This window comes from Vitis riparia, chromosome 4, assembly GCF_004353265.1.
Source record: "Vitis riparia cultivar Riparia Gloire de Montpellier isolate 1030 chromosome 4, EGFV_Vit.rip_1.0, whole genome shotgun sequence".
Lineage (NCBI taxonomy): Eukaryota > Viridiplantae > Streptophyta > Magnoliopsida > Vitales > Vitaceae > Vitis > Vitis riparia.
In genome coordinates this window covers 4452326-4464053 of record NC_048434.1, presented here as the reverse complement: position 1 = coordinate 4464053, position 11728 = coordinate 4452326, and the positions used below count along the sequence as shown (strand labels likewise).

Sequence of the window (11728 nt, the reverse complement as noted above, 5' to 3'; positions counted from 1 at the left end):
AATTCATAAATATAAGAAACATTTTATTTATTTTAATAAATTATTTTTTTATTTAATAATTTAAATTAAATTATTAAATTATTTTAAGTCATTAAATTAATTAACCGAACAAAACCGATATCAAGAGAATAAGGTATAAAATAAAAAGATGATTAAGTATAAAACAATAGAACTCGACTATAAAACAATGAAATCTGAATCATAAACTAAAAAAAAAAGTGTATGTGAATTAGGATTTTTGGTGAAAAAAATAAGAACTGAAGAGGTGAAACTGTAGAGATCAGTAAACATAGAGTCACGTGCTTGCACAAGCGGTTGTTATCAGAATATGAATTTAAAAACCCACAGCTTTCTGCGCTCTCTTCTATCTCTCTCTCTCTAAACCTTCTCGCCTCCGTTGATTTCGCCGGCCATAACAATGCAGTCTCTGCTCAGATTCGCCGTTTAAGGTCGGTTTTTGCCTCCTGGGTTTCCGTTTAAATTCTGTTTTCTCTGCTGGGTCTCTCTTATAATGCTTCAAAATTCTCTTTTACATTCGGGAATTTGATTTTTTTTTTCTTCAAAAGTAAATGGAAAGTGGAAATGAACGAAGAAAGTGTGTTTTCCAGTTATTTTTTATGGTGGGTGTTCGGTTTTTGCAGGATTTTTGGTTCTTTGACGCTGCATTTTCTGATCCTCTGTTGAGAGTTGTATTTCGAGTCCTCATTTTGACACATCAACCGCGGAGCTGTTTTATTTGCTTTCTTGAAATCCGAGAAAATCGAGTTTCCAACGCTTCGGGAATGTTCGAGAAAAACAAATCGTGCCCAATGAGCTACTGGTGATTTCGCTGCAGACCTGGATCGTTGATTTCTGGGGAAGTCCGAGAAAATCCAGTTCAACCCAGTTTTCTAGAAGTGATTTGTGTATGACCCAGATCCTTGAACGTCACAGTTTGTTGGGAAACTGGGAAAAAGAAAAGGAAAAAAAATCAAACACTAGATTTGACCTCGAAAGCCACAAATCTCTGTTTCAAGGCAACTTGGTGGTTGGTATTCTCTGTCTGTGAGTTATTCAATTTACAAGTGTTTTGATTTCTTCGAGTTCACTCCAAAATGTCGGAAACAAATCCAAACACACCCTTGATTCCACCATCGCCATCCCGAAAGCTTCCCGATTTCAAAAAGTCTGTGAAATTGAAATACGTGAAACTTGGCTACCATTACCTCATTACCCATGGCATGTACCTTTTCCTATCGCCTCTCATTGTCCTCATTGCTGCCCAGCTCTCCACATTCTCTCTCCAAGATCTCCATGATCTCTGGGAAAATCTTAAATTCAATCTCATTTCAGTGATCCTTTTCTCGGCTCTCCTTGTCTTTTTATCGACCCTCTATGTCCTTTCTCGTCCTCGCCCTGTTTATCTGGTTGATTTCTCGTGCTATAAGCCTGATGATGCTAGGAAATGTTCTAGGCAGATTTTCATGGATCGGTCCAAGCAGATTGGTACATTTACAGAGGAAAATATTGAGTTTCAAAAGAAAATTATCGAGAGATCAGGGCTTGGGGAGTCAACTTACCTCCCTGAGGCTGTTATCAATGTTCCACCAAATCCATCAATGGCAGAAGCCAGAAAAGAAGCTGAGATGGTGATGTTTGGGGCACTTGATCAGCTTTTTGAAAAGACGATGGTGAAACCGAAAGATATTGGGATTTTGATTGTGAATTGTAGTTTGTTTAATCCGACTCCGTCTCTTTCAGCAATGGTCATTAACCATTATAAGCTTCGAGGGAATATTATTAGCTATAATCTAGGTGGGATGGGCTGTAGTGCTGGTTTGATATCAATTGATCTTGCCAAAAATCTCCTTCAAGTTCATCCTAATTCCTATGCTTTGGTCATTAGCATGGAAAACATCACTTTGAATTGGTACTTTGGGAATGAGAGGTCAATGCTTGTTTCAAATTGTTTGTTCAGAATGGGGGGTGCTGCCATTTTGCTTTCAAACAAGTGGTCTGACAGGCGACGATCCAAGTATCGGTTGGTTCATACTGTTCGAACCCACAAAGGTTCTGATGATAAGTGTTTTGCTTGTGTTACCCAAAAGGAGGATTCCAATGGGAAGATCGGAGTGTCTTTATCGAAGGATTTGATGGCTGTTGCTGGAGATGCTTTGAAGACTAATATCACTACCTTGGGTCCTCTTGTGCTGCCGATGTCTGAACAGCTGCTTTTCTTTGCCACATTGGTAGGGAAAAAGGTTTTCAAGATGAAGGTGAAGCCCTATATTCCAGACTTCAAACTGGCTTTCGAGCATTTTTGCATTCATGCTGGAGGAAGAGCTGTGCTGGATGAATTAGAGAAAAACTTGCAGCTTTCGGATTGGCATATGGAACCTTCGAGGATGACCCTCTACCGGTTTGGCAACACTTCAAGCAGCTCTCTTTGGTATGAATTGGCTTATACAGAAGCCAAAGGGAGGGTGAAGAAGGGAGACAGAACATGGCAGATAGCATTTGGCTCTGGATTCAAATGTAACAGTGCAATTTGGAAGGCTCTTCGGACTGTGAATCCAGCAAAGGAGAAGAACCCATGGATGGATGAGATACACTGGTTCCCAGTGGATGTTCCAATGGTCTCAACCCTCTAGAATCCAAGTGATGGTCTCTCATTTGCAATGGTGTTTTGGTGATTGGTATCTGGCTGTTTGAGTGGTGAAACCTTCAGCTTTTGCTGCAGAGTCTGTTTCTTTAGGGTAGTCCCATGAAGAATATGCATATGGCATGTGTGGTAGAAAAATGCAGGAAAAGTAGCCTTTTGTTTTCAACTTCATTCTTGTTTCTGAGTAGGATAATGATGCTTGTTGGTAGGGAGTAAGTGTTAGAATTAGTAGGAATTTGAGAGGTATTAGTTTGTCGATTTGTAATGGCGTTTGGGTTAGGTTGAGACTAGAGTTTAGTTTCGTGAGAATGTAATGCCCATATTTATTTAGCTTCATTTTGATCTCTGTTCAGTGATGTTAAGATGAATTGTTTCACTTCCTTGGCTGTGGTTCTATGTTTATCAGAATCTTATGTGGCAGTAATTCAAATATCTATCCATTCTGATAATTTAAGTGGTTTTTTGTTTGATCTTTAACCCTTGATATGAACTTCTGAACACCTAAACAGAGAGAAGATTGCTAACTTTTCTTTTTTCCTGTTTCCTATCAATATTTATGTCATTTGGTTGCCAACCCAGGTGGAAGTTTATTGTCATTACCCTGGACCTTGCGTAGTGATGGTAAAGGGAAAGAAGGGATGTGGCTAGAGCTAGACCAACTCAATTCAACCAAGCCATACTATCTTTTTATGCCATTATATGCTTCTATTTGTTTGTTTTTTATGTTTGAAAGGATAAAACAGGTGGTTGTTTCCCAAGAAATAGGCTATGGAATTTAGATATTGACCCTTTTTGGTCTTCTCATGTGTGATTTTGAAGATGTTTGATGTCTTTTTGACATCTTCCATATTGCAAATGCCACAAAATTCCTTAGGTATGAGGAGGGTGTTGAAGATTAAGATTGGTTGGACCCTTGGAGTTGTATCCATAGATGCTTGTACTCCTTGTTTGCCCATTGGGCATTGAAGATTGAATTAAGACCCTTGGAGTTGCAGTCACAAAAGACATCCCCCTTGACTTCAAGTAGACCAACACTGTTTTATGGAAGCCAATTCCTCATCAGTAACATCTGAAAATAATAAATAGGATGCAGGCTATGAAAAAGGGTTTCAAAAATCAATAAAATTGTTTCAAGTTTATCTTGAAGAATTTTCTTGTATTTATAAAAACAATACTAATAACAATAACATGTTTGGTTAATTGGTTTTGTTTTTTGAGAGAATTTTTATGTTCTCAATATTTGTTTTTTTCCCTTTTTTTTTTAAAAAAATTTATACTTCATATAAGATCTAGTTTCTTGCAAATCAAATTTGGGATCATAACTTTGAATTGTGAAGATAGAAGTAATGACTTCTACGATTTTAAAACATATCTACATAATTAAAGAAGTTCACTACAAGTAATATCAAGAACCGTTCCCTTGACTGATACGAGATATCACATTAAGAATTGTTATTAAAATACTAAATATAGTATAGAATTGTTAATTATTTATGCTTCATAATTTAAAATTTGTGCAATAGAAAGGGTTGTTGGCCTAAACCCATCAAATGAATAAATACACCCACCTAATTTTCTTTTTCCCATAAGATTTTACTCTAAACTCTTGGTAATGTTCTATTCTTGAAAATTTTGACAGAAAGAAAATACAAGGAAAATGAAAGAAATTTAAAAATAAAAATTTTTCACACGTTCTTTGTATATTTATTCTACATATAATATAAAGATTAAATAATTTCAAAATATATCACTAACCTTCCCCTCTAATGAAATGATAATTAACATAAAACATTATATTATGATATTTTTATTATTCAAATTAACTATGATTTTAAGTAGATGTTTCGTAAATCAACTTAATAACTTAAAATGACTTAATAATTTAATTTAAATCATTAAATAAATTAAGCATGTTTAATAAAATAACTTAATAATATGACTTCAAATTAAACAACTTTAAGTAATAAATAAAAACAATTAACTTATTTTTAAGTTCACGTTTTCATTTTATCTTTTTATCCTAATTACCTCCACAATATTTGTTACTACTTCATGACATCTATTATTACTTGACTTTTTTTTATCATAATTTTAATTTATAAGAATAAATATGTTAATTTAATTATTTAGAATAAATTTTAATTTAATTTTATCAAACAACTTTAATACTTAAAGATAAAAATTAAATAATAAGTTTGAATTCAATAACTTAAATATAATTTAACTTAAAATTAATTTAAATAATTAAATAATAAGTATTAAGTTTTAACAAGTATGTGAAAAGGTAAGAATGTTTATAAAATCATTGGAAAAAAGAAAAAAGGAAGATTATGATTCTCTTTACACTGATATACTGTTTGGAGGAAGTCATTCAATGTTTTTACTTTTATATAATAATTCCAATGGGTCCATCTCCATCATATTCATTTGGACTTCAAAAGAGACCAAACATGGAAAGAAAGAGAGAGTAAAAGAACTAATCATCAAGACAGCCAAACAGCCATTTTTCCTTTCATAATGCAGTACCATACGAACAATGCATCTAGGAAATATTGCTAAGCTAGAAACAAAGAAAATACTAATCAGAAACAGTTATACCAAACCAGAATGTTATCCACCAGCAGACTGTCTGCAAATGTACACGGCTATGGGGCCTTTCACCATTTGGCACTTGCTCTCTCACCAGATTTGAGTTAACAATAAAAATCATGGACCCATTATATGATCAGTCCTTGGAGGATTTGTTGATGAGAGATTTGTGAATGTGAGGAATCACACCACCACCAGCTATGGTTCCTTTAATTAGGGTGTCAAGTTCTTCATCTCCCCTAATTGCAAGCTGCAAATGCCTGGGTGTGATACGTTTCACCTTCAGATCCTTGCTTGCGTTACCGGCCAGCTCCAATACTTCTGCTGTTAGATACTCTAAGATGGCTGCTGAGTACACAGCTGCTGTTGCTCCAACTCTTCCATTTGCTGTGACCCTTGACTTCAGAAGTCGGTGGATGCGGCCAACTGGGAACTGCAGCAACATGTATTAAAATAAACCATTAGAGGAATAGGACTATAATGAGTCGGTATCAAAAACCCAAAGGATTAAAGGTAGAAGTAAACAAATTGATGAAGAAGTGAACCACTAGGACTTCCAAACACAAAGTCCTAGAAACACCTTTTGTCACCTCAAATCACAAAATTTTAAGTTCCAGCAAGTCGCATCAATTCAGCAGTTAAAGAATTGGAACCTAACATTTGATGAGCCTCAGGGATGGTTCTAAATTAAAACAGGCAAAACAAGAATCGGGACCACCATTTGGTTGCTTGTACTCCAAATGCACAGAAAGGAAAATTTTCATTTGTTATCATACAATTCATATACTAGTTTTCTTGAAAATATTATCAATGGTTTTAATCATTCAAAGAGAATTGGAAACATCATTTTAATGAATGAAACTCAAGGACTGTGAACTTGGGGATGCTTTGATCTCCTAAAACTGAATGCTAGCTACCTTTTGAAAAGCTAGTTCAAACACAAGAATATTGAACCAGATCAATATAAAGAAAATCCAGGCAAAATTGAGTGATCAGTTTTAAATTTCACAGTTAAATTACTATAATCGAGGGTATGGCAGTCACGCACAAAAAGAGCACTACAGGCCCTATAGAGCATTTGGATAAGAATGTCAGGCTAGTAAATTTTGTCTATTTGAACAGTTGGAGAGATTAGGCATGAGGTGAGACATTAGGTTATTCAATTGCATGAGGTGTAAAACCATGGCCACGGGTTATATAAACCATTTGTACCCTCCTTACTTTTACATGTGTAAAATAGTATTTTGAACACAAAGAATTGAAGAAATAGTCTTATTGATAAAGGAAATACATCTAGATGAACAAACAATAATGTAAAACTATAACAAGTCATTCTGAATGTTGCTTCAGTTTATTTCATATAAAAGAGGCAAATAAATAAATAATGTTGTATCTATTAAGACAAGAATCTGCCTGTTATGGTTGGAAGATCAACTAAACCTTTCCAAAATTAGCATTAATCTGCTCTAAGTTCCAAACTCAATTGTGGCAACTAAACATGAGGGTTGCTTCTATCAAGCTGAAAAGAGAATTTCTCACTTCTATCCCTCATTCAAACCCTTGCAGGATTGTGTCCCTTTGTCCCAACCATTGTAGCACATGTCACCCAACACATAAGGGGCATGATGACTTGACATCATCCTTTCCTTCCTCTAGCCTATGATGGTTACCTAATTCCATTTGCTCCACTAACTTTCATCTTCCAATGTTAGAGTTAGCCCCAACCCCCAACAAAGTCTTTCGCTATTGATGTTCTTTCCAATCTCTACACATACTTCACTACTCCATTGGAAATTCCCTCTTCTCCTAGCATACTCTAGCTCGGTGGTTTTGACTGCCTATCTTGGGTTGAGTCCCAAGATTTGATGTTTTTTGAGTTTTTTTGTAGCATTCAGCATAACATTATTCATATGACAAGTGGTGCAAAGTCAAACTGTTGTGTGTGACCTTCCTTTCTCTATTTGCCTTAGCCATTTTAAAATAGGCATCAGTGGCGGATCTTTAAAATTCTTCAATCGAAGGAGGTGGTTGGACGTCTTGCTTCTCTAGGCCTTTCAACGACTGGGAGGTGGGCAGTATCAAGTGGTTTTTGTTGAGTCTTCATGAGAAGAGGGTATTTAGGGATGAGGAAGATAAGACGCTTTGGATAGAGACAAAGAGAGGAAAGTTTTCAGTCAAATCCCTTTATTCCGCTTTGGAGTCAGGTAGCTTGGTCTCTTTTCCAATGAACATCATTTGGAATTCATGGGCGATGCCTAAGGTGGGCTTCTTTGCTTAGGATGCGACATGGGGAAAAGCCCTAACCTTGAATCAGGTCTAGAGAAGGGGATGGTATTTAGCAAACAAACGTTTCCTTTACCACGATGATGAAGAATCCATAGACCACGTCCTTGTTTGTTGTATAAATACAAAAGTTTTATGGCAGTTACGTTTTGCTCTTTTTGGCATGTCTAGGGTGCTCTCTTCTTCGATTAGAGAGACCCTTCTAGGCTAGCATGGTTTTTTCATGGGCAAAAAGCATAAGAAGGCTTGGAGAGCATCCCCTTATGCATCTTTTGGATGGTTTGGAAGGAGAAGAACAAAATTACTTTAAAAAATAAGGAGCTTTCGATCCAAATGATAAAAACCTTTTTGGCTTGTATTTTGTGGTCATGGACTAAGATGTTTATACCTAATGGTCCTTTGTCTCTAATTAGCTTCTTTGATTGGTTGGGCTCTCACTGAGGACAAATGGTGATTTTTGTAGCCCTTCCTTTTTTTTGTGGCCCTTCCTTTCTCTTAGTCATGCATTTTAGTGGTTAATGTATACTTCTTATATACTTTGAGACCCTCTTTTGGCGCCTCCATTTAATATACACACTTTTTTACAGATAAAGAAAAACATTTTTCATATGACAAAAATGAAAAAAGCAAGTGAAAATTTTGGATGTGCATTCGTGTTGGGGGTAGGGGAAGTTCTAGATTCAATTCTATGTTAAAGAAAGAGAGAGAATATGATGTTAGACCATCATCCACACTGCACCTTAGACCAAAAACTCATTAAGAAAATTGAATTCTAGGTTGTATGCAATAGTAATATTGGTATATGTCATAAGCCCAGAATTTAGGAGCTAAAATTCAATCATATCTCACTTGTTACTAGGCATAAACTGAACTATAACAGATCATCCATAGGAGCCATAAGGCTGAGGATGATTAGAACAAAGAGTACTGCTACATCTTCCAAACAGCATCTCCAAACTGTACATAATAAGTGCCACCCATTTTGCAAAACCGTTATCCAGTGGATTGTGAAGTCCATTGGAGAAGAGAACTAGAGGAGCAACTTGGAGGATGAATCTTTTTCCTTGAAAGGTACATTAGCTCGTTGACAGCTCAACAAAGAATAAAAGCTAAATGAAACAGTAATATTAGATATTGAACCAAACATTTCTACACATATCTTGACTAACACTTCTTCCATTCAATACCTGTTTCTTTGCAGGACAAGACAGTTCTGAAGAAAAATCATATGGAGCAAAGACAGATCCCCATCTCATCCATAAAAAATGTAAAGACACAAACGATTGCTAAGAAACCATGAAATTCCAATACAGGAAGCAAGAGCTCCCACACCTTAACCACATGAAGCCCTGCTACCATACAGGAGGTGGCATATCATCTAAAGCAATAAAAAAATTAAAAAAAAAAAAATTTAAAATTAACTGTTACGAAAGGGCGGAAGTTCCTATGCAGGTCGGCGTCACAGATATAAAGACAATTTTCATTCAATCCTTTTCCATGACAATCTCTCACTGACGTCATCCTCGTCACACTTGCTTTAGAAATCCATGTCAGTTAGGGAAGGGAGTGAAGTCTGCCTTCTATCCAATTCAGGGGCCAAATGCACTCATTGAAACTAGGATTAAACACACTAGGCCATGACATCCTGGATTGGAAGTAAATAAAATTCCTATACATAAATATATGGTAAATTAATCTAATAGCATTCATCATTTGCTTCATTATTAGACATTAAGGACATCCTTAACTACATTAAATTATATGCTCAAAACCGCATGCACACCTGAGGTACTCTTGCCCATATTTCTGTATTTTTGCTTTGTTTTTCATTTCACTTTCCTCTACTTTTCAGTACCTGTGGGTTCTAACTTCCAAGAGCTACAATTAAAGACCAATTTCTGTCCTGAAGTACAGAATCTCTATTGAATTGATCTCTTGATTTTTTTCAGGCCGCAATTTTTCATAGAATAGTGTTTCATTCTCCTGATTTTCCCTAACATGCTTGGCTACAGAGAAAACAAATGAAAACTAAAGAAACTTAAAATCAAAACCCATTAACATGATTCTGGCTTCCTAAAGAAACCAATATACTTCCAAGTAACACACAGTTAAGCAGACATATCTCTCCTCGGATCCTAACCGGCCAAACCTCTCACACTCAAAACAGCAATTTCTTTTCCTTCCTTCTTTTTCCCCTCACCTTTTCCCAGCAGCCAAACAGAACCCCAGTCACAAAACCCACCCTCAAAACTCAAAAGCAAAGAAAACCATTAACAAAAAAAAAAATCAAAACACACAAAAACACCAAATCAAAACGTCGTCTAAAAAGAAAGAAGAAGAAAAAAGAAAAAAGACCTGGAGACCAGCACGAGAGGAACGAGAAACAGGCTTCTTCTTGTCCTTGTCCTTGTTGAGTGCTGGGGATTTCCCCATAATCAGACCTTTAGCACCTTTTCCTGACATTTTTCACGGCAGAGAATTGGATCCACCGGAGAGAGGAGATCGGCCGTAAATTGCAGAGAGTGACAGACACGGGTGTGAATGGTCGGGTCGACGCGCAGGAGTGCTTAATCGAGGGGCCCTGATTAGAAAGGCCCTTCACTTTTATTTTAATTACGCAACTGCCACCCATGTTTTTCATGTGCGAGTGCGACAACAACATTGTCGAAGTTGAGTAATGTTATTAATTAAGAATTCTTATGAAGTCTGAAAATATTTATTGATTTTATATTTGACTAATAAAAAATTATTTTTTAAAGTGAATTTTAAGGTTTATATTTTTTAATAATAAAGCAATAAGTTGACAAGCGAAAGAAAATGTTGGATTACCTTTCCTCTTCCTCCATCCTTTAAACAACCATATTTTTATTTTTCATTTTTTAACTATCTTCATTAGCAATCAAAGATAAAAAATAAAAAATTGAATAAGATAAAAATAATAAATTTGGAGAAATTAAATTTTTTCTATCTTAAAAAATATATCAAAATTATGAATGTAAATGGGATAGGAGTCAGGAAAGGCTTCTCATCCTGTGTCCCCTACTTGTAAAATTATTTTTCATCCTCATTTTATTCGTCATGTTAAATGAAAAGGGGTAGGGCTGAGAATAAATTATTTTTTTTTCCAATTGGGGAATTCCTATCCTTGATGATAAAAACTAAAAAACTAAAAAATAATATAACATAAATTACAAAGTATGAGATTCTCGATATTCATTTTTTAAAGTCCTTATTTGAAATTTATATGGTCACATTAATTTTTTCAAACAATAAGTAATTTGTAAATCACACAAATGATTATAAACGACGATATAATTTATCAGTGCATTAGTCACATTATATTAAGTTGCCAAATTTATTTAATTTAGTGTAGTTCGAGACTTCTTTATATATTCTTGTGACCTATATTTCGATGAAGATTAAAGGTTTTTATAAACTCAACCATGAATAGTACGTGTAAAAAATGAGAGCAGCAATATCTTATAACAAGTGGTATAAAAGTGAATTTTAAGGAACAAAAGTTTGAGTGGTTGTAAACCTAATTGAAAAGGTTCTTTTAAGATTAAGTGTTCAAGCACTTGGATTTAAAGTTGAGATGCTCAATTTAGTGCTCAAGCTCACGGCTAAAGCATTGTTTGCTAAAGCATTGTTTGAGAAAAGAAGCACTAAAGCCTGAGAAGCACTCAAGTGCATTTATCCACACTCAAAAACATTTGAAGGCCAATTTGCCAAAGTCCCAAATTTACAAAGTTTATATATATATATATATATATGCGCACGTGCGACAAACTCGTGTTAGAAAATTAGAAAATTGAGTTCTTGAAAATCATCTAAGTCTGCTAAAAAATTAAGTTTCTCTTAATATATAAATAACCTAAAAGTCGTTTTTTTTTTTGTGTTTACTAGATATTTCTAAAACTTGTTCATTGTTTCTTCATTGGGTTTATGAGAAAAAATCACATTCTCTCAAGACATTCAAGATTCCATTGAAGAATACTCTAGTGTTGTGTTGTTGACATGAGATCAGATGTAAAGAGTAGCAATTGATAAGTAAATTTTTGTGTACCCACGCTTCAGATTTAGTGGATTTTAATTTTATGATTTTTTATCACTTGGTTTTAACATTGTAAAATCCTTTAGAAGACTATAGATGTAGTTTCCAATATAAATCATTTGTACCTTTATACATAATAAATTTCTTATCATTATTAATAA

General features: G+C 34.9%; 2 protein-coding genes across 2 annotated transcripts; one reads left to right on the top strand and one right to left on the bottom strand.

Moving 5' to 3' along the window:
* Positions 1-340: 340 nt before the first annotated feature.
* LOC117912917 (3-ketoacyl-CoA synthase 11-like) lies at positions 341-3075 on the top strand. Its single transcript, XM_034827716.1, has 2 exons — positions 341-449; positions 642-3075. The coding sequence occupies exon 2, from the start codon at positions 1095-1097 to the stop codon at positions 2628-2630; it is 1536 nt and encodes a 511-aa protein (XP_034683607.1). The 5' UTR covers positions 341-449; positions 642-1094; the 3' UTR covers positions 2631-3075.
* A 2034-nt stretch (positions 3076-5109) lies between these two features.
* Positions 5110-10058, bottom strand: LOC117912918 (probable histone H2A variant 3). Its single transcript, XM_034827717.1, has 2 exons — positions 9869-10058; positions 5110-5663 (listed from the first exon to the last, which is right to left on the bottom strand). The coding sequence occupies exons 1-2, from the start codon at positions 9974-9976 to the stop codon at positions 5367-5369; spliced, it is 405 nt and encodes a 134-aa protein (XP_034683608.1). The 5' UTR covers positions 9977-10058; the 3' UTR covers positions 5110-5366.
* Between the last annotated feature and the right edge of the window lie 1670 nt (positions 10059-11728).

Excerpts from the sequence above, each read along its gene's own strand:
- LOC117912917 (XM_034827716.1), top strand. The coding sequence starts at position 1,095 with ATGTCGGAAACAAATCCAAACACACCCTTGATTCCACCATCGCCATCC.
- LOC117912918 (XM_034827717.1), bottom strand. The coding sequence starts at position 9,976 with ATGTCAGGAAAAGGTGCTAAAGGTCTGATTATGGGGAAATCCCCAGCA. Across the intron at positions 5,664-9,868 it reads CCTCTCGTGCTGGTCTCCAG|TTCCCAGTTGGCCGCATCCA; the intron begins GTCTTTTTTCTT and ends ATGTTGCTGCAG.